At 41.8% G+C, this 23227-nt stretch overlaps 1 protein-coding gene across 2 annotated transcripts; it reads right to left on the reverse strand.

Moving 5' to 3' along the window:
- Window positions 1-25: 25 nt before the first annotated feature.
- Window positions 26-22436, reverse strand: LOC105423826 (uncharacterized). 2 transcript variants are annotated; one of them, XM_089076779.1, is made up of 4 exons: window positions 15653-22436; window positions 10475-11803; window positions 9772-10250; window positions 26-8681 (listed from the first exon to the last, which is right to left on the reverse strand). In XM_089076779.1, the coding sequence occupies exons 1-3, from the start codon at window positions 15816-15818 to the stop codon at window positions 9811-9813; spliced, it is 1935 nt and encodes a 644-aa protein (XP_088932905.1). In that variant the 5' UTR covers window positions 15819-22436; the 3' UTR covers window positions 26-8681; window positions 9772-9810. The 2 variants fall into 2 exon arrangements, with proteins under 2 accessions (XP_088932905.1, XP_088932904.1); XM_089076778.1 differs by having other exon boundaries at window positions 26-9455.
- Between the last annotated feature and the right edge of the window lie 791 nt (window positions 22437-23227).

Genomic DNA, 23227 nt, shown 5'->3' on the forward strand with positions numbered 1-23227 from the left:
TGAAATAAGTAATTCGTATATATAATTCATATTTAAGGTTTAGTTTATTGATAAGAAACATGTCAGTAACACGATCGGCTTTTGCATTACATTACTGGGTACGAATTAATTTAATGTGTGACGTGCTGTTTATTGCACACCGCTGTAAATATTATGTAAAATTGCTTTCGTCGATACCGCGGCGACGGGATGCCGCAGCTTGCGCTACGAAAAATTTGTAAAAGGTATCCGCCGCTATTTTATTCGTGATTTACACGTGTATGTTGGTCGTGAACGTGTTTGTCGTCGCCCGTTAGAACGCTCTATCCCAAACTCTTCGAGCTCGAGTAAATCGTTTCTTCGATTCAGCACCTGATGCACGAAAGATCGACACAACAATCAGTTTCAGATTTTTAGCGAAGAATAATCGCCACTGCACGCATACACATACACACATACGCATATCCACACACACATACACACACACACACGCGCGCGCGCGCGCATTAACACGTAAAACCATAATATTCCAAACAACAGGAAATTTTGAAGAACATTCGAATGTTTGAAACATCCAAAAGATTGTAACATCTCCGAAATGATATTTTCTCTGCTGTTTGAAATATCGATCGTGCTCGTGATAGGTACTGAATCTGCGAAAAGAAAACTCTTCGGAGATACCGAGTATAGCGTCTTCGAAGGGTAATTGGTAATTGTTCTGTGTTAATCCTATCTCTCTAGGTATCGGCGTTGTAAGTGTACATACAGATGCGCGCAACGACCTGACGTTATAAATGACTAACAAAGTTTGCTTTGACATTAAAAAGTACGCGCGATGTGTACAATATTTCTAGTTGAAAGTAGTTTGGTGTTACATTGTTCCAAAATTGGCAAATTCATCCTTTATCACCTTTATATTCTTACACGCGTGAATTTGTGGTAGTTTACACACGCCGAGTTTACACACGCATCGGTTTGTGAAAAAGTTATGCGTATTAAGTTATAAATTATAAGTTATCAGTTTTGATATTATAACGTGATATTTTACCTTTGTCGATTTTGCATTCAATCGAATTGAATTTATTAAGTTTTTCGAGTAAGCGGCGAGTGCCATAAATAATACATCATTGATTTTTTTACGTGTTTCTGTATATTGTGTTCATTGGGAGCATAAAGATTTATAACGATTAAAAAAAAAAAATCGATATTACCTGTACACTTATAATTGTTTTACTCGAAAAACGGTTTCTTCATCTTCTGCTAAATTTCGGCTATCTGTCGCAACGTGTTTTAGTGGAAGAACATTTCGTCTATATTTATTTTACTGTTGCGGACGACTTTCCTATTGCAACACGTTTGCAGATGTATCTTACACTTGTGTTATCATGTTTCTTGCAAAATTTAAGAGCGGCGACGATTGTCAAAAAAAATTGATGTTTATTGATTATCAAAAGTAAGCTTCAATTACATATCGGATCACCAACAGGTCGTCCTGTTATATACCTTCTAAAAATTCTATAAACTTGTGTTGACGTGAAAGAAGCGAGTAAATTCGATTCCATTTCTCCTACGAATTTATACGAGGCTCTGACAGCCGCGAATAAATTTCCCGAGTATATTTTCTTCGTTTGCAAAAAAAGTTGGCATAGGCAGATCGAAGTAAACAACTTTCTGCCGCTGCAACCTCATTTTCCGATCTCACTCGCATTTCCATGATGACGCTGTCACAAATAAAACCGTCTCTGGTATAGTCGCGGTAACCAATAATTTATTGCGAATGGGCTCCTCCGGAAAAAATATCCTAGAAAATTATGAAAAGACGCGCACAGTATTTTAACGGTTTATTTCCCTTTCAGTCTCATCCGTTAAGTGACGATTTCTATTATACATATATGGTGTAGTCAGCAATGTGTGTGTGTGTGTGTGTGTGTGGAGGATAAGAGTGAATGTCGTAAATCGTTAATCATAAGCGACACAAGCTGCATTGCGATACAGATCATCGTTATTCGGGTATGAATCGGTGAACGGCTCTCCTTGCTCTTTTCTCTTCTTTTCTCAAATCTTTTTCTTTCGGCGTGCATATAAATTTGGCACCTGACGGCTAGATGACCCCTTCTTTCAAATGACAAAGCGTCACGTTGTGTTATCGGAATTTTAAAGGCGATGTATCTATCCCGCTTCTCCCAAGTGAATGTGTGAAATATCCATAATCGCGAACATTAGTATAACTATTCGTCCGTGTTAGAAAAAGTCAAAGCGAGCTCACAACGTGCTCAAGATCTCGTTCGTTCATGTTTTTTTTTTTTTTTTTTAGTTTTCCACCGAGTTGTCTGTTCGTGCGTTGTCTCCCGTTGATACGAAAGAAAAAGATCCTTGTAAATTCTTGTGATCCAGGATTTATATCGCGCTTGTGCTCGTTCCGACTTCCAAGACTAGTTCCTTCTTTTTTTTCTTTTTTTTTTTTTTGTTTTCCCCTCCTATTTTTTCCCCCTAAATCTTTGATCCCAAGACAGTGTTAATCTGAAATGGCAATCCTCTCAGTGTTTCTACAAAACTATACGATTTATCGATTAAATATTTATAGATTTCGAAAGTATTATTAACTTAAGCTAGCACTAATTCGCTAAAGTATATCGTACAATCACTAAATTATTGCTTTGTCGTACCTTGTATCACACTAATCTAAACCCTATGTGTTCCTTACGCTGTGTTTCTTTTCTCTCTCTCTCTCTCTCTCTCTCTCTCTTATTTTCCGAAAAGTCAGGTTTAGCAGTAATCATGCCTGCTTCTCGATAAAGTTTGTGCAAACGCACGTAAGGATGTCTGCGCGAGACGCATTTGTTTCACGCGTTATCTTCTTAACACTTCATTAACATACGGCAACAGTTCTTCACTTCTCTCTCCCTCTTTCTCTTTCTCTCTCTCTCTCTCTCTCTCTTCTTTCCGTTAGTTTAATACAATAAACCCGATAAATGTAACAATCGGCAGAATCACATGAAATCTTTTCGTTTTCCGATTACGTCATCACTTTTAGAAACGCGAGACGGGAGAAAGAAAGGAAACGCTCGGTAAAAGAATCGATCGATACTAAAACGATTACATCCCGCAGCGAAATTTAGATTAATCGAAGAAAAGTCAAACGAAACCAATGCGCGTTCGAGTATTGAAAAACGCGTCGTATCTTAATCTCATAAGATCCATTCAAACGGCGACGAGCGCAGGTCGTTCGTCGTTGTTAAACTGAAAACGAATGAAAACGAACGACCTTCAAATTTCAGCGTGATTCCATCAATTAGTACATACATACATGTACATACATCTATATATATATATATATAGTTTTTTTTTATGTATATATATATAATGGATGCTCCTTATCTATAAGTATTATATTTATATTTACGTGTACAATGTTTGTCACATTTTCGTTGTTCACTTTTTATCTTCGATATATTAACATTCAGTTGGTTGAGTGAGTTATTCTCTCTATCTCGCTTATATTGACGATTCTTATCACCTCAAAAACGATATATACTACGACTGTTAAATCCGCCGCGTGCACGGCATAGAAACGGTTTAGCAACTTGGTCCTCTTTAATTGGGAGTCTTTATATTAATACGTCCATTGAGTTCCACCTTTCGCACTCGTTTTATTATTGTTGCTCGCAATTTTTCTATCGGATGCTCCTCTTTAATCCATTTGACTTAATCGCCCATTATCATAAAAAAGTTTCGAAGAACCAAGATACAGATCGATAACAAATAGCAATATGAATAATCGATTTCCCTTAATGTTAATGACAAGATTGGAAAAAGAAGACGAACGGATATGTAGTCTTTCGCGATTAAGATAATTCTTGTATAAAAACACGTATATTTATAGATACGTGATATAATTAATATATATATATATATATATATATATATATATATATATATAATATGATCAATATAATATATATCCTTTCTTTTCATATAAAATTATATCTTTTAATTTTGCGTAATATTACATCTAATTCTTGATTTCCATTTATGTACAAATGACTTCTCGCTTTTGACAAATATTTTGTTGCCCGAATAAGAATGAATTCATTTGGAGGCGATGCCATATCCGTTTGTCTCTCTCTTCTAAAACAAAAATATGCCAAGACATTTGCGAAATCACTGTCACTTTCGCTCAGTTCCAAGCCCGCGATTTGGCCGCGATTTGGCCAAGGAACTCCTTCTCGGAGAGAAACGTATGAGGCATGATCGTCCTGGAGCCTGATTTCAAAAATCATTTGTACATTTAAAAAATAACAATGACCGAATCTATCTTGCGTTTATGTACGAGTATCAGTTCTGTGGCGATTTCACTCTCTCGATTCATCCCCCATTACAACAGAGCAGATCTTCTCTCGTTCCTATCGAGTAATTCTCGTTGAGTGCGCCGCAAATGTTCTCGAGTTCGTGGCAAGATTTCGCGAAACATCTTTTTGCCAGTATTAAGGAGGACAGGAGCGGAAACTCGAAGCGGAAACGGAAGCGGAGTAATTTGCTGTCGCCGTTCACCTTAATAAATTTTCACGAGGATAAGAGTATTATTCGTGACCGTAAACAGATCGTCGATATGATTTCGGGAAATGTGCGAAAGTTCACTACATAAATGAAAAATTACGAGTGTCGATGATGAGAACGGAGTTATACGCTGGCCGCACTTGGTTGCAAGTGGCAAGTTTTAAGCTGAAAAAAAACTATTTCGCTGTCCGCGATGTGCGCGAAATTGTGCCACGAAACATCGTTCCGCTTCTTGTCATCCTTCTTGCTTGCGATACTAAAACTATTGTGTTGTAAACTGTGTCGCGACGTTTCATGCATCCTCGACGGAACTCGCTTGGAACCCAACAAAGGGCGATCGTGGACCATGTGCACATCCTCTTTTCGCTCCTTCCTTCCTTCCTTCCTATTATTGACTACCGTTACGAGTTACTCTATTAATTATAGATTCGATTGACTGTCGAGTATTGTAATACAGCATAAGAGACGAGTGTCTATAGTTAATCTCAAATATTACGAGAAACGTAGCCGAGCTGCAAAACTACGTGCGTTTTCGTGAATTCCCATAAAGGGATAGAGATCTACTTTCTTGCGAGGCGACTTGCGGTGGAGTCGAGGCATGAAAAATATAAGAATAAAATACGAGCGTCAATATTAAATAAATCCGGCAAAAAGTGGGTGAGTTAAATTCGTTTTTTAACAGGAACTTTACAATTTTTGTAGAGTCATCTCACGAGGATATATTCAGTCTACGATGAACGACGGTGTACGTCGATGCATATATATATATATATATATATATATGAAAAACAGAAAAATATTTATTCACGTTTTTCAAGCCAGTTATGCTTTCACATTCGCGTCCTAATTTCGTTGCTTCCTGCACTTCTTGTTTCATTGCATTGGTAATGTTGCATTTTATTCCGCATTTCTCATATCTTATTTTTACATTTCAATGCATCTCGACGTTATCTGCCCGTCGCGTCCCGAGAGGAAGGGAAAATGAGTCGTAAGTAGGAAACTTCGTCGGAAAAACGCCTCCCGATTTCGCCTCCCGTTTATTTTACCGCTACGACAACGTCTACGGCAACGTCAACGGAAAAGACGATTGTGGTCTCTATATACGGTTACTCCCCCTTTGGTGTTGATACGTTTGTACTAAACTAAAATCACTAAAGCTCTCTTCTCTTCTCTCTCTCTCTTTCTCCCGCTCAATCTGGATGATAATTTCATTAACGATAAGTGTACGTCGAACCGCGCGTAATACGTTTAATTAATTAAAATACAATAAATTTACACCGCCTATATCTTACATAGTCGCTTCTAAAATTTCCCGTACCAAAATATCTCTAAGTTATATTAGAAACGCTCTAAACGCGGGGCACAAGGGAGAAAGCAAGGTAAAATATACGACGAGAAAGAATAAGCGTTACTTCCTTTTTACTTATACATGCAACCGCCTTAGGCAACTAAGATAAAAAGGATGTAATTCAAGCGCAACTTGTTGACTAGATCGTAAGTACTTTTTCTTCTCCCCTTAATTCCACCCTCCTGCTCCTCACTTCTGTTCTCTCTCTTTTTTTTTTTTTTTTTTTTGTTTTTGGTCATATCTTTGGTATGACGCTGTGGATTGCACCGTTCTATAAAATGCACTCGCGTGCGATCCACTTTTTTCATTCTTCTCGCTCGAGGCTTTCACGCGAAAATATACCTTCCAAGCAATGGTATTATCTCTCTCTCTTTCGATATATCCAGTTTCAACGTGTCATGCGCTATATATATATACTCGTTACACGTGACATTTTATTATATTGCTTTAAAAGATAGGAGATTCCTTTTGCGTCTTCTCTCATAGCCGTGTGACTAGATTTAACGAATGGAACTATGAAATAAAATAAATAAATTGCACAACAATTTCCGTTAATCTCGATTCGATTTCTTAAATTCTATATACATATATAAATAATATATAAATATATATAATACAATAAAAAATTAACTTATGTAAGACTTCGTTTGTAGGAACTTTGGTAACAATTAATCTAAACACACACAAAAGAATTAAAAATTCTTAAAAAAATTCTTAAAAAAATAATCTCACAACTTCGTAACATCTTAAATATTTCCAGAATTCAAAATAATAAATATCCCAGAAACAATAGAATTTTCCTAGAAATAATAATAAATATTCTAAAAATAATAAAAAATAAAAAAAGAAATGTTTCTAAAGGTCATCCCTGCCGGTTAAAGAGATCGCAGTGTCCCATGCGATTTCTGTTCTCGGTGTGATTTTCGCAGCTCCGAAGGAAAAAAATTATTGATATAAATTTCAACGAAATGTTGCAATTGACCACGATCTTGCTCGCACTTTTAACAACCGAGGAAATGATGTGTTCCATAATTCAGGGGAGCAGTACGACCGACCCTTTTGCCACCGAATGGTCATTTCTGCATTCAACAGGTGGCCCAGTTTACGTGAAATGTTGATGAAAACTTTCCGCGAGCACCCGCGTGCGTTACGCTAAGGATCCCGATGAAAATCGCGCAAGAGCGTGATTTAAATGCATGAGAGATCTTGCACTGTGATGCAACCGTCATAACCTCGAAACACCCTTAAATTAATGCAAGGTAATACATACAGGGCGATAATTCAATCCGCCTGTACCTACATACCACCTGTTTCGAATTCCAATTAGTCTTTGAAGAGATCGTGCTCTCGGTAAAAATGAAAAAATTAGCAAAGGTGTCTTTTTTTTTTTTCTACAAAGGGTTTTTCCTTCCTCTGATTCTCCGAAGAGAACAACGAGCGGATCGTCGAGCAAAGACGGATGAAAAAAGTTCTCGCTCTTATAAGCTACGTAAGAAATATATTGCACTACTTCGTCTGCGATCGACTTTATCGCTGCTCATTTCGGAAGCATCTCGATTCGTAGTTTTTACGAATTCACGAAGTGAGATGCATCTGCGATGTTATCGTATCGATCTTCGGCGAGGAGAAGACGCCCAAACATATTGAAATATTGATATCACTTTATGTCGAAGCGTCTTCACGGCAGATCTGCCTAAAAGTGACTAGCGAATCAAAATATGGATCTTCTCACCGGCGAAGAAGTTTCTCTTTGCACTCTTTAAAAAGATCTCGATGGACGAGATCTTTCGTGTGATTTTGAAGCACGTGTGCTGATACTTCGAGGATGTTGCTTTAAAGAAATCAAGCGCAAAGAAATTGAAATGTATTTTATACAAAACTTTATCGAAAAAAACTTTATCGTCTCTTGATAACGAAAACTGACGACCGGTTTCGTTAAATTTAACCTCAGCTTAATCGATTCTTTGTTCGTGCTAGTTTCAATGTTAAAGGAAAACAAAGGGCCGAGTTTAAATTAGAGTTTAATTGAAGTAAACTGGCGTTAGCGAGATCGCCCGATAATTAGATTAGAAGAAGGTGGTACGGAAAAAAAAAAAAAGTTCAAAATAACAAGAGCCCTCGCCCAATTAAATTTCAAGTTTTGTAAACGCACACTTCGCGTGGATTTGAATCGACAATGCGATATGCAACAAAGAATACTTGAGTATGACACAGGCGCGATCCACCTTTTGACAGTTTTTCTGTTTTTGCCAGAAGATCGTCAAATCCCGCTCCAGATTTTTCCCTTCGTATTCATTATCATTATTTGTATATATCACGTGTACCACCTTCGTTCAACTTTTCAATTCTCATTATTTCTCATTATTTTACAGTAATACCCGTTCGTCAGATATTCGCGCGGCAATTCGCGAAACTCAACCTCTCCTCTTCGCTCCTCTCGCCGTCGAAGGAAGAGGATCGGAAAAAGGATTTTAAGAATAGTGCTCGAAAATGTGCTCCAAAAGAAGCGACGGCGGTGAAATATTCAGAGAAACTTCTCTCCCCGTGAGAGAGGAAAGAGACGAGCGCGAGATCCAGAGACGCCGATATGTCAATTACCTTTTCGTCCTCGTTTCCCGCGCAGCCGAGATTTTCGCGACGTTTAAGTCGGCGAGAGTAAATCGAATCACTTTGCGCTTACCGAGAGATACCGTTGAAATTGGATGTTACCGGAGATTCGACGTCTGATCGTCGTCTATGATGCACAAAAGAGTCCGAGCCCCTCTCAGCGACAGCGACAGCAAGTCATTAGCTCGTTCTGCAATTTCGAGCAAAATCTTACTCGACTAATTGGAAGCTTTCTCTCACCGCTTCGCATGTCCCACACCAGCCAATCCAATTCGGACTGGGTAGAGAATAAAGTCCTGTCGACGGCAAATTTTCTATGACATCGAAAAAACGCGAATCCTATGCTAATGTTCCTTCGAGGGAAAGAGTAGTTTGCTTTTTTTAAGAGGAAAGCCAAGGACCAATTTTAATAAATTGAAAGAAAAAAATACAAAAAAAATCTAACACGCAACTAAAAATAAAAATAAAATTGGAGTTACGTACTTGGAAACTCTCGATCGGGTACAACAACAACGATTTAATTAAATAGTTCGAAAGGTAACATTAGCGGAGAATGCGCGTGTAGCGTTTCGACACTTTCAAATCGCAAGCGAACATCTCGAAAGCGATGTTAAATTTTACTTTGAGTTCTGCAAGCGTGAGCCTTTTTTTGAGCTCTGCAGGCATTACAGCGGGGACAAAGGGAACGTGAGGACCTGCTGTCGTAATCGAGCGCAACGATAGACTCGACCGATTCCGAATCCCGAATTCAAAACAATCGAAATCAATTGCATCCGCGTGGCATTGAGAGGCCAGCGGCGGCTTCCTCGCATGCGTTTATCTTCTCTCCTTTTTTTTTTCCTCTTGGTCCATGAGCGCGCGAAAGTGTATACCTGTGCAACTTACTATTTCTCTTTTTTTTTTTTTTTTACCAATCAACATGATGACGCCACTGCGATCTTCTTTTTACGTCGTGCATGACCGGCTGCAAATTGCGGATTGATCGGTTAGCACGGCGCGTTTTACTTCGGGTGTGCTGTTAGATCTAGATATAAGAAATGGTAATCGCATAATCGATCGCGGGTGTGTGTCAGCGGATTTAACCCTTTCGCGTTATTGTACAATAGAATGTGTGCTACGATCCGCAAACGTAATTAACCAATCGTCCGCGTGCAAGCGAATTGACGTTTCCCAGAAAACGATAGAGAAATCGATTCTTTCAAAAAAATTCAATCTTCCGGAAAACAAAAAAAAAAAAAAAAAAAAAAACAGTCAGATTGCCGTGAAGGAGAGAAACCTACCTAATCTAATCTCGTCGCCGCTCGTCCTGGTCCCGGCGCTTACGACGGCGCGTCTACGTCGTTGTTGCTGTCGTCGCTCTCGCGCTGGCACGCCGACTCCAGGTGCTTGTTCAAGTACGACTTGAGGGCGAACGACTTGTGGCACTTGGGGCACTCGTAGTTCTTGTCGGCCGAGTGCGTCTGCATGTGCGCCCGCAGATTCGAGCGATCGGCGAACGCCTTGCCGCAGTGGGCGCACCCGTACGGCTTCTCGCCGGTGTGGCTACGCAGGTGGCCCTGCAGCAGCCAGGGTCGCGAGAACATCTTGCCGCACACGCCGCAACTGTGCGTGAGCTTGTGCGTGAGCACGTGCATCGCCAGTGCGGGCATGCTGACGTACGCCTTGCCGCAGTGGATGCACTTCTTGGCCGACTGCGAGTCGATGCTGCGGTGCGTCTGCTTGTGCCGCGACAGGTTCGACGAGGTCGCGTACTGCTTGCCTGAGGGGATGAGAAACGGGGGCGAGTTAACCGAGGGGGTGGGGCGGGGCGGGGCGGGGCGGGGGGGGGAGGGGTTGCAAACACAGAACGAGTGGTTCGATGTAATAATCGCCAGGCACTCGGGATTCGACGATACCTCGTCGATCCGAAAGTTAATCCCAAACAAAGTTAATAGGACAAGGTATATAATAGCGGAGCTTGATTTATTAATTAATGCTACTCACCGCATTCGCAGCACACATAACGGCCGGTTTTGGAAGTTTCGGGTGCCTCGATCGGCTCGGTTTCCTGGTTTTTCTGCGCGGCGGGCGTCTTCTTGTTCTTTGACCTGCCGTCCGAGACGAGCAACGTATCGTACGTGTAACTGGCCGGTTTCACTCCTTCCGTCTGCTCCGTGATGGTCTGCACTTCCTTGTCCCTCTGGGTTGGCTGCGAATTCGGATTGCTGTTCTCGATGTCACTGCTGCATTCGGAAGTCGGCGGCGTCAACGGTGGCGTCGTTTCTATTTGCTGCTGTTGCAACAGCGGTTGCTGATGCGATGATTGTTGCTGCTGCTGCTGCTGCTGCTGCTGCTGCTGTGGTGGTTGATGCTGTGGCTGTTGAGCGATGATGGAGGTGCACGGTATGGTAGACGTGCTGTACGTCAGCAATATTTCCTGTACCGGCGACAGAGGTATGAAAACGCTGCCCGAGGGTGGCACGATGGTCGCGCTGGATTCGTAAATGATCCCAGCAGGCGCGGATTGTTGTTGCTGCTGCTGCTGCTGCTGCTGCTGCTGCTGCTGCTGCTGCTGCTGCTGTTGCTGATGATGGTTGTAGATGGTCGAACCGGCCAGGTCTATCGTGTTCACTTGATAAATCGGTTGTTCGGCTGGCTGATAAACCGTCATCTCCTGGACGTCACTCGCCGGCGCCTCGATTACGCTTTGGGGACCGATCGCGACGCTCGGCGGCGGTAAGGGGGGTAACGATCGAGACAGCTCTAGAAGATCGTGCGCCGCCTCCGTTTCCGCCGCGGAGCGATCTTTGAACATGGACGACACGTGGCCGGGCATGGACATGCCGCAGGAGGAAGTGACCAATCGTATCCTAGAATCGGCGCTTCTCGAGTGTTCCGGAGCATCCTCCAAATGATAGGACGTCGATGCGCTGGACGGCGGAGACGGTTCTCTGCCGGATGGCGGACGATGTAGCGTCGCGATGGACGCCGTCGCGGTCTCCTCGGGTCTTTCGATTGTCGTTTGCACGCCTAACGGAGGTAAGGACGTCACCGTCGTCGTTGTAGCACCCCCGACGGGAGAGACGATCGATTCTGACGGCGGTGGAGTCGTCGAAGACGTCATGGTGGTGCACGCGGACGTCTCCATTCGTGTCGTCATCGAGTAGTCGGTCGTGGGTGTCATCGTGATGACACTGACGACGGATGACGACGCTGTCATCGCTGTCGTGACAGCCGCGTCTGCATCGCTCGGCTGCTCCTTCGAGGGATCTACAACGGCCGCGGTAGAAGCCGCGACGGCCGTTGTGTCTTTTGATTGTGTGTTGCGACATTCTGACAGCATCATAAAGATTAAGCTCTACGCGTGTACACTACGCGACAATGATTCGCGTGGTCCCGCCGGAACCCTAACTTATCGGCCTGATTTACTCAGGCAGGATCGATAACGTCGATAATGCTGAACGCGCGCGCGCGCGCGCGCGCGCTTTGGAAAGGTGGCACATCGAAAGGAACACATGCAGTAATAAATAATAAAAATAATAACCAAACTCTTTTATTTGTTTCATCTTTCTTTCTTTTTCTAATTTAAAAATGCATGAATTATATCTCCGTCGTGTTACAGATCATACGCATCTTTATATTTATCTGTATAAATATATAATTCGTAATATATATATATATATATATATATATATATATATATATATGCGTATTATTGAATTAAACATTTATTCAAATAGATATAAACGACAATAGATTGTAATAAATAATTAAATAATGTATAAGGAAATGGAAATTTGAGCAATTCGTTGGAAAGACGATACAAGCAAGTAATTGCACAAGAATACTAGATCGATCATTCGGATATGCATAATTTTATTCCTAATAAAAGAATATCTTTGAGAAACTTGTTATTAATTTTAATAAATTATCTAATTATCTTAATTTCAATCTCCTTCAGCATTATCGATATTATCGACTCTGCCTGAGTAAAGCCTGAGGCCAATAAGTTAAAGCTCCGGCGGGATCACGCGAATCATTGTCGCCCAGTGTACACGTTTGTAATTCCAATCAACAGCAAATGAGGGAAATTTTACAGTCCAAATTTGAGCAAAAAAAGTAAAGATATAATAAAATTAAAAAAATCATATAATATTGAAGAACGTTTCAGATTTTACTTAATCATCAATATAATAAAAATAAAGAATAAACTGTGGAACATAAAGCAGAACATAATAAAAACATAATCGACGTTTTAATATATGATATATAATCAAAAAGTGAAACACAACATAGATAAACACTGATATATAGACAAATGAATAAATAATTTTTATTTTGTTTTATTAACATGTAACAATTTTTCGGTGCGGTATATTCACAAAAGTGTTTACATTAAATAAACGTAGTCTGAAAGAACTTTTTCAAGAACATTAAAATAAAAGCTATCAAAAGTAATTCGATAATTTCTTATTTATGCTTCTGTTCTTTGATGTGAATCATTACTGAAATGAATCTTTTTGTGATATTTGCTCTCAGGATCCAAGATCTTAATATTATTCCAATCAAATTCATATTCATTACGTCTATATTTATAATGTATTTTGAGACAACCGAATGCTTCAACTGTTCAAGTTTTATGTCGTTAACTTATTCTTTTATTCTGATTTTCAATCTTTGTTTGATAACACATAAGAGACATTGCAATTTTTACAACGAATTTTTTTATACTACTGTTCGATAACAAATGATTTGTGCATTTTTATAAATTTATCGAGTTTGTTAATGCACCGATGTCCTACTAAACTCAGACATATCAATAGTTAATGTTGCTATTTTCGAAATCGGTTAGATATAAGGTAAAATAAAGTAACATCTCTTTTATTTCATTAGTTTCAATGTCGTCGTTAAAATAATCTGATATGTATCTGAATTTGATCTGATCTGATTTGTATCTGCATTATTAAAGCAGTTAAAAATTTTTTAAAAAAATCAGATATATACCAGGTATAAATTTAAAGGAAAAGATTATCATAATATCATAATAGGCAAAATATCTGATTTATAAGAGTATTTCGGACTAAATGTTATGAAATAAGGTAGTATATGCAAGATTAATTACAAAAATTTTTAATTTTAATAAATTAAACAAAATCAGATATTATTATTGTTACAAGAAATTAAGAATTTTGCACTCTTAATTATTTTTCCTTAATTGATCAGTTATAAATTAATCAATTTTCATTGAAATATAATATAGGTAGGATAAGGGAGGAAACCGTTTTGCATATAGCTGTATCGTCTCTCATTCTTTTTGCGCGTGATGTGCCAAAGTCATATCTGTAACAAGTAACGTTTCATTGCGCAGTCAAAGTGCTCATGCTAGTTCATATCCACTTTAAATGGCTATAATAAAATCTTCAATAGTATGTAACTCATGTTTGATTTTCACGTTTCCGTTTCCGGATTTGACCGGACATGATTTGCTTAATAGAAAAATGTTTTCGCTTGCCCTTGCAACATCTACTCTCTGTTTTTCATTTTGTGATATTTGAAACATTCGTATACCGTAGGCGTAACGTGTGAGCTCGTGTTTTTCCTTTCATCTGATTTTTTTTTTTAATCCAGATTTAACGATATCGCGAGTTTTTAAATGGGATATCAAAGAAGAATATCCGATTCTCGTTACCGGCGTGATAGCAAGGAGTGTCGAACTTTGATGGTAGGAGGAGGAAGTGCAGCGATAAACGGATGATAGAGGGAAAGGAGGAAGATGTGGGCTGCATAGTACGGATTGCGAAGGTGGGGGATAGTGGGATTATGAAATATGTTAGAAACGAGGTCAAAAGGGATGGGAGTAGAGAACCAAGAAGGTCTCCCAGACTAAGCGAACATAAAATTTCACGATAACTCGGTTATGAAAGTACACGTTTCGTTTTAAGAGCGACCGACTTCTCTTATGCCATCAGGCCGATCTGTTTTAATATTTCTGCGTCGTGGTTTCTTTACGTTTCGCGAGCGGAATAAATTTTTACTGCGATCACGAAGAGGCTCATTGCTCGCGAAAGGATCGACAGCTATGAATGATTATTATGCGAATGCAGACGTCCCGCACTGCGGGTGCGGCATAAAATTACTTTTACGATATAAAAAAAGCTCGGGTATATGCAAAATTTTGGCGATGAATTGTGCGACCGAAAAAACATTTTTATTACGTATACATGTGGGATACTTATTAAAATATAAAAAAATCACTAAGGAACTATAATTGAAAAAATTATTGAATTACAATTGAGATTTTATCCCTTTCCTATTTTCTTAAAAAATTCTCCTACATTTCGAGTCAAAAAAAGAAAAAGAAAAGAGAAAAATTAACGTCAATTTTACAATTTTACAATAATGCATCCCAAGATTAATACATTTTACAATTAAAATCGTGACAATTAAAATCTATCTTAATTAATTCTCGCAATTACTACATGGATGCCTTTAAATGGTCCAATAAAATTTTAATTAAAGACTCCCTATTTTTTTAGTCGGTCAATCAAATTATTCGTAGTACGAACGTTCGAAATTCTCGCCCCCTTTATGCCGACGAGGTACTATAAACGCGCATCGCCATTACGATGATTCTGAGCGCCGCCTTTGTAACTGCATTTACTATCTCGACAAGTTTCGCATACCATTTTCGCCGTTCACACGAGAGGCGGATGCACCGTACAAGTAGTAACGCCACGGAGAATTCCGACAATTAAGGTCGTTTTGTTGCGACCAGGGTAACGCATTGTCGGAAATTACGTGGTGCGCAGCGGCGTGTGCCATTATCACTTGTTAATTCGATATAAACGCGTATCGGCCCGGCGCCGAAATAAATATCGTAAAGTGCCGCTAAAGCGTTAAAATAAAATTGCGAAAGAATAAAAAAATAACTATCACATTTTTTTCGAAAAATTTCTATTCACGAGATATTCGTTTATATATATATATATATTTTTTTTTTATATTTCGTATATATGTTACGTTTCTTATATCGTTCACATAAGGTAATTTTAATTTCACGTCGATTTTTTTATCAAGTTCAGACGTTCCGTTAACGTTAACCGGTTTGCGTAAAATTAACTGATAAAAATAATTATAATAATCGTAGATCCATGGCAAAATACGGGCAAAATGCGGCGTTACCTTGTGCAACAGGGGGTGCAACGCACCCCTCTATGGGTGAGACGGGCAGCTGCATGGTGGTTGGCGATGGCGTGCTCCTTCCGCGACCCCAGCTCTCGAATCCTCTGGCAACGCTGGTTATGTACTTGTTGCACAAGGCCTTCTTTACCATATAGCACCGCGGCATCTTGGCTGATCGTCGTTTCTCTTCCCACCGGGATTAATATCGAAATATCGCTCTAGGATCACCAAACAACAACCGCGTAGGAGGGTAAACACAACCCTCTTGAGCCTCGACTACTATATCCTTCCTTCCTTGGTCCTTCCTTCGGTGTGACGGCGTAGTTTTATCGCGAGAGCGCGTTCTCGCGCGACGATCGCGAGAAATATATCGAAATATAAGTATAATCCCTTTCAAAGTCGCGACTCCTCGCCGGCAAGTGACGCACCGCAACGATATATATCGTTTAATATATCCGTTAACCGTTCTTGCCGCTCGTTTTTTCGTTTTCGTTCGGAAAACGTTAGATCTATCTTCCCGACGATCAACGCGAGGATTTTACCGAATCGACACGACATCGATCGATCTCTCAATTGACGCTCCACCAATTCTTCGTCCCGCTCGCACGTTTCCTCTCAGCAGGAATCCTGAGACACGACATGATCGCCTCGTATCGCCTCTATCGGCGACAGACCGGTCTAATCAAAGTTTCCTCCACTTGAAGTTTATCCCTGTAGCAGCGGATGAGCGAGGGTAATTTTCCTTAGAGAAGATAAAATCGCTCGATTTGAGGTGACTATCCTGGCGATATATATCGCTATTTAACTCTAGACGTCGTTGCACGTTGATTATTCAATAGGACTCTGCGTATAAATGTATATATTTATTTTTTTTTTTTTTTTGTATACATAACTATGTACAGGGATGAGTGGGCGCGTACGATCGCGATGTCTATATGCGCGTGTATACATTCATATTAAAATATCTCTCAGGTGAAGCGAGCTGGGAGGACCTCTCGATCCTGGCGAGAGATCGAGTCCGAGCCGGGGGAGAAGCCGCGGTGTCGATTCCGAGTGATTCCTAAGCGCGATCGGAGGGTGAGATTATGGGAGGGTGGTGGCGGAAAGCGTGTGCGGCTTGCCTTTGCTTTGTTCCTCGAGATTACCTTGTTTGTAGTATTGCTTTCGTTGTATATTCACGGGTGGAAGATTTTACATACTCTACGACGCCGGTCTCATGCTATCTCGTCGCTCTCGCGAAACGTACGCGTATGTTCTACGTGCGCGTTCTCTACTCATCTAGTTTATATCTCTCTCTCTCTCTCTTTTCTTTCTCTACCTCTTCTCTCTCCCTCTTCCTCCGCTTCACCGCCACGGATTCGTTAGCCTGTGCATGCGTCGCCGAGAATGTGCGAATCCACGTCGGGACTACCACGTCGCTCTGGCTCCGCCACTCGCCAACTGTTCATTCGTCCGGTTTTTCCAGATGGTGTCTCGTCACGCCGATTCTCGACGACGCCGCTGGCCCGGGATGCGCGTATTTCGACAACGACATCCTTATCGACGATCTGGATCTGGAGCTTCAAACGATGAACATTGAACTTCTCTGTAAATTGCGACTGCGAATGCCGTTTGCGAGTCCGTCCGATAAAGAGAAACTTCGGTTAGGTCCGAAAATCCGAGAGAGATTAAAAAGCAATTCTATTCTGCTGCTTTATTGATAGTTGGACTTGCTTGGACTTCGTCAAATACTGAATTCTTTAACCGGCGTTTCGCTGTTTCACAATTTCATAAGTGACTTCGAGAGCTTCGATATGAATTGTTGAGTTTCTATAAGGAGTTGGTCCTCTGAATTATCCGGCGCGCACCGCAGTTAGTTCCCTTTGAATCGCAGGAAACGGATATACTCTGAGAATGAAAGCGGAGTTTTTCTAGCGCCTTCCATTTCTTCTCTGTGTTTTTGCGTGTCTTTTCTTGATTCGTAAAGAGGATAAATTTTAATTTTAAATTCCAATTTCCGATTAGCACCGTATTAAGCTCACTCCAAATTATACATAGAGAATAGAAATCACGTGGAATAGAAATCATGTGGTCGATCGTCGCTAAAGTTTTCTCTTCCCTCCCTCACTCGAAATCCAACGAAACGTTCCCCGTGTCGAAACGTTCCCGTTCCAGTTTCGCGTTTCACTCTCGCCGTATTTCCATCCTCGCCTTCTTCGACCGCCTTCTTCGTTTCCGAAGGTACTCGGAAAGGAGCTCGATCGTCGGAGCGCGATCGTGTCCCGATATGCGATCCGACGATTCCTCGCGATCGCAGCTTCCTCCTTTTTCGAAAACAGTCTCTCCTTCGAGACTGATCTCCTTCTCTCCGGAGATGGGCGGAGGTGTGCCTTCGCAGGGACGAGCAACAAGTTGGACAACAGGTCCGCGATGTTGTGTATCCGTGTGCGCCGGTGTGTGCGAGCGCTGCCGCCGCCGCCTTACGTGTGTGGTCGATAGCTCCCTCTAGCCCTCTCCGCGACTCCCGGAAATCCCGCGCGCACCCCCTTCGCAACCCCCCGTTCTCGCGCTCTTGCCACCTATACCTTGCACGGTGCACACAGTCGCGAAAGTCGAAAGCGACTTGGCTGACGAGCGCGCCTGAAGCTACGGTACTTTCCTCCCCCTGATTGCACCGCGAGCACGCTCGCGTCACCAACGCGAGATCCCCTTATCTTTGACGTTTCCTCGCTGGAAGCCTCGCTCGGATCCTCGGCTGACTCGGTTCCGGAGCAGCGTGTCGGCGATGGGTCGGCGGGCACGCGGACTACCGGTGGTAGTTTCGCACGGCGGACGGATATACACGAGGCGTAACCACGACAACGAGCACCCCGACGGCCACGATGACGACGGCGACGGCGGTGACGTGGAACGAGAACGAACGACGGACGACGACAAGGACGACGACGACGACGACGACAACGACGACGGCGGCGATGAGGAAAACGGTGAGAACGACGATGAAGACAACGATGATGACAAGGACGACGACGGAATCCCCGGGCACCCGGCGACGGCGGACGCGAGTACCGACGAGCTCCGCGAAGATCGAAGACGAAGATGTACCACCTGTAGGCGCAGAAGCAACAATTGTCCGCCGTGTATCGCGGTGGAGGGTAGCCCGACTACATGGCTCGTACCGGGTGTGGCTGGGGTGCAACTGCCAATGCAGCGTCGCCGACGAGCGTCGCCCCGCGTCCCGGGCGCCTGCGTCCTCGCCGCCGCGCTCGTGTGCAGCTTTCACCCCCTTTCCCTCCCTGCTGCGTAACTCGCGTTTCCAATCCCCCTTCTCGTCGCCTCTTCGTCGGCTGCGGCGCATCCTCCCACGTCTCTTGTTCTCGCTCCCCTGTTCTTACACGCCACCCTCTCCTCTTCCTTGATCGAGGGGACCGAGCGGAGGACGGTCAAGGGGGAAAGCTGGCAGGGAAGCGGCGGACGGGGGGGGGGGGTGTGGATCGGCGCGGGGAAACCCCCTCGCGACGTCGATCTGGCTCTCGCCCATCGATTTTATACGAGTTCGGGGCCAGACCAACACCTGTTACCGCGGTGGGTGGCTGAGGAGGAAGGGCGGAAGAGCGAGCGATGGAGTGAGATGGAGAAAGGGAAGGAGGGAAGGTGAGGGCAAAACCACCCTCTCTCTTCCCGTGAGCGAAAGAGGAAAAGAGAAAGAGGAGGACGAGGTGGAGGAGGAGAAGAAGAAGGAGAAAGAGGGAGAGAGAGAGAGAGAGAGAGAGAGAGAGAGAGAGAGAGAGAGAGATAGAAAGAGCGCGCACCGACCGCTAGATACCGACGAGGAAACGCCGACGCCAATCGATAGCGTCGACCTCGGCATCCTGCCGCGTTCGCCGGCAGGGTTCGCGATAGCGCGCGCCATTCCCTTCCTCATCCCCTACCACCATCGTTGCGTCTCGCTCCCGTGACGTTTCTCCCTGTCGCCCCGCGCGCGTCCATGTCTCTCTTCTCACCCTCGCGCTATTCCGCGCCTCGGGTTCTGTCTCTGCCTCGCGGTGTCTCCTCTCCGTCTCCAGTTAGCCTGGCCAGCCAGTTTTCTTCTATTTACGCCCTACCTCGCCTGTCTTTTATTGGATTTATTTATTGCGTATAGCTGTATTTGTCCACTCTCTCCATTCCGGGGGACTCCTGGAATTAACGCTACAAGTTGGCTCGAGATGTGTAGCTTTGATTGAATTAACTCGGATTATTTTCTCAGATGTTGTCCGCGGTACGCGCCGTTCGAACTTTCTCGGCGGAGCTCGCGACAATATCGAGTCGAAACGTAAATGAAATTAATTACGCGTTTGCGCTCCATAAAACCATAAGACAGACGCTAATTCCACGTTTTCTCTCGTTGGCTACTTTGTCTTATTAATTATATCCGATTATTCGTGTTACGTGTTAGATGTATACTCGCTGATCGTTTATTATGATTAAGACGGTGCTTGGTAACAAAATATTATAATATCGTTCGCGTATGCGGTTGATAACAAGACAATTTTTTTGCATAAATCTCCTATTCATTTGCATAATTTTAATAACAAATTTTCTTTTTTTCATATTTTTAATCATCGTTAAAATCATCATTAAATTATTCTTCCATGTCTCTATCTCGCTTCATATTTTCTATTCTGTATGTGCTTCAATTCATGCTGCTGCGAGGTAAGTGAAGGAGATACAGATAGATTCGCGATGTGCTCTCTATGAAATTTATGGGGACTTTGCTAATCATCTCGGAATGCGAGATTGTGCGAGAGATTATGATAGCGCCGTAGTAATTAATGGGTTTAGATATATGCCCCTTGACGAGAGTTCTATCTCCGTTCCATCTTATGTAAACTTTAAGAACATGCACAGGACGATGATAATCAGACGGTCACTTAGAACGAAGCCGTGCGATAAATTTCTGCTGTCGTTAAGTTGGAAAATTCATCATCATAATGAGAAAAGCGTTTTAACGATTTCTAAGTATTTACTGTTAACCCTCGTGCAAGTTCATGAATAATAGCATATATATTCGGGTGATATTTGAACGATCAATACGCAAATATACTCTTATTAGGGATTGTCAATCTTACAAATTGTTATCAATCTTAAGATTGATTCGAGTACGCGAGTTACTTTCATTTCAAGTTGTTTGAATAAGATGTTTACTATTCTATTTACTGCATACGTGTTATACGACACATTTATCTTTTCTTTATGTCGCATGATTGCCGATTGTACATATATTCCTGATCAAAAGTTATGTCAAGCGGTTATGTCGAAATCGAGTATAATTCCGCTTATACAGATAGGCGCTGTTCGCCGAAGGGTGGTTATGGTGGCTCACCCCATATACATCTCTCGATTTGTGCTAGTTCACGGAGTATTTGATGGCGTCGTCAAGGTATAACTAACATTTGTCGTAATGACCGTTTGGTCAACGAGTGCTACTCGACGTCCTCGGCGAACAGTGGAGGTACAAAGAGGGGTAGTGGAAAGAGAGAGAGAGAGAGAGAGAGAGAGAGAGAGAGAGAAAGGGAGAAGAGGGGAAATGAGAGGAAAAGAGAAAGAGAGAGAAAGACTGAACAGCCGCACCGGTTATCCACCCCCGCCGCCATCATATAACGACACGTCGCGAGTCAGAGGTTGCCGAGCAACGGGTGATGGTCGGCGAAGCGATGTGCTCGAGTCGAATGGAGAGCGAGCGAAATAACGAATAATAACGAAACGGCCAGCCAGTCCCGAATTTAACCGCAGGTCCGGCCGGCTCGGATGAACCGTCGCTCGATTGAAAATGTTTCTTTTCAGAAAACCTGCTGGCTTTTTAACATTTTCATAGGCTTCCAATAAGGGAAACGCAATTTTTTTAAAATTGTGATTATTTATTTATTTTTTTTTACAATCCGGCTAAATTTTCGTATTTTAAAGATTAGGAATATCTGAAATTTTATTTTTAATTAATATTATTTCTTTGCTGATTTTGTTCTTTTAATTTTTGTTAATTTTTTTCTCGTTTTTCTCTTTTTCTCTCTTGTTCTTTCTTTCTTTTTTTTTTTTTTTCCATTTATCTCCATTATATATGTGAACTTTCGGACTTGAAATTCGAAAGAATATATTACAGATCAATATTTAATCCTTGCGGATTCTATTTCAAATCAAATAAATCATATCGTTTTTAATTCTCAGTTTGAAAAAGGTTTAGTCTTAATAAATATATTCTATTAATTTTGTATAACTTTTCAATTGATGTACAATACGTAAATATGTACACTAAATTAAAGTTTTAAAATATCTTTAAACTCAATTTAATTTAAATCTAGAATTATTTGTTTTTGTTAATTGCACGAGATTTATCGTTTATCTTTTATCTTATCGATGCATGTTGTATGTAAAGTTGTCGAGCTTACAGGTCGGTCGTTTCTCTAGACGTTTCTCTAGATAAACGTCGAGTGACGTTGAACGTCCTGTGACGAACGACACAATTCGAAAAATTGTTACAACCTCGTGCGCTAAAGGCATTTGTGGCATCTAGTGTAAATACCATACATTCCAATTTCGCTCGAGCGGTCGCCATTTTGTTAAGGGTAGTTCCATTAAGCAGGGGGCGATTTCGGGCCGTCGTTCCGTATAGCGAAATGACGCGTACGTAAATATATATTACATCGCCTCGCATGCGCGCGAGTTGGTTTGTGCAGAATGTTTCTCATCTGTGTGAGTGTTATCTCTGGAAACACCGGGAGGCGCGCAAAGGGTAAAAGTCGAATACGTCATAGCACGTGGGTGGTATGGATTTCATCCCTCCCCCCCCCCCCCCTACAAAGGGACCATGTTGCTTTTCTTTTCAAGATCCCCTTATTTCAGTCACTTTATGGACATTGAAATAAAGCAAAAAGGAGAGAGAGGGGAAAAAAAAGGAACGTCGAAGCTCAATTAATTATAGCGTACGCGATGCAGAATTTACTTCTATTTAATACAGAATTTTATTAAAAGTTTTCAGAAGAGATGGGTCGTAGATTAAAAATGTTTCTTCCTAGCACAGTAACGATCCATTTATCCTGCGTAATGTAATTATTAACTTGGCCCATTACTCTGACGTACCCAAACGAGTTTTAATTGAACTGGATATATCAGTCTAAATTACGTCTGATATTATTAAGCTGCATTTAACACAGTCTCTTTTACTTTTAACTCTAAATTAGTATGAATGATATATAATTGTTATAGGGATAGGCGACTATATAACAAATGAATAATAGATGACGTTAATAGCACATAACGACGTTCGCTCGTAGGACTTGCAATTCCATTCCTTTTCCGTGTTTCTCGTTCCTTTTGTACTCATCGCTTTTTCCCCCAAGACACTCTCCGAACTAGCGCCATATCACGGAGATGATTTACTCTGGAACTGTAAATTACGTTAGATAATGGCTCGCCGTGAAACTTGAGACTTTAAAGTTGAGCCGTAAAATTTAAAACTTCGTTTAAAACACGATAATACGGGCACAATGACTACGGCCGGAAGATCAGGAACCGGCTACCTCGAATTAATCTTTTACTTTAATTTTTAACTTTTTAATG

Source organism: Pogonomyrmex barbatus, unplaced genomic scaffold (genome assembly GCF_055798465.1).
Source record: "Pogonomyrmex barbatus isolate J1 unplaced genomic scaffold, ASM5579846v1 scaffold2, whole genome shotgun sequence".
Classification (NCBI taxonomy): Eukaryota; Metazoa; Arthropoda; class Insecta; order Hymenoptera; family Formicidae; genus Pogonomyrmex; species Pogonomyrmex barbatus.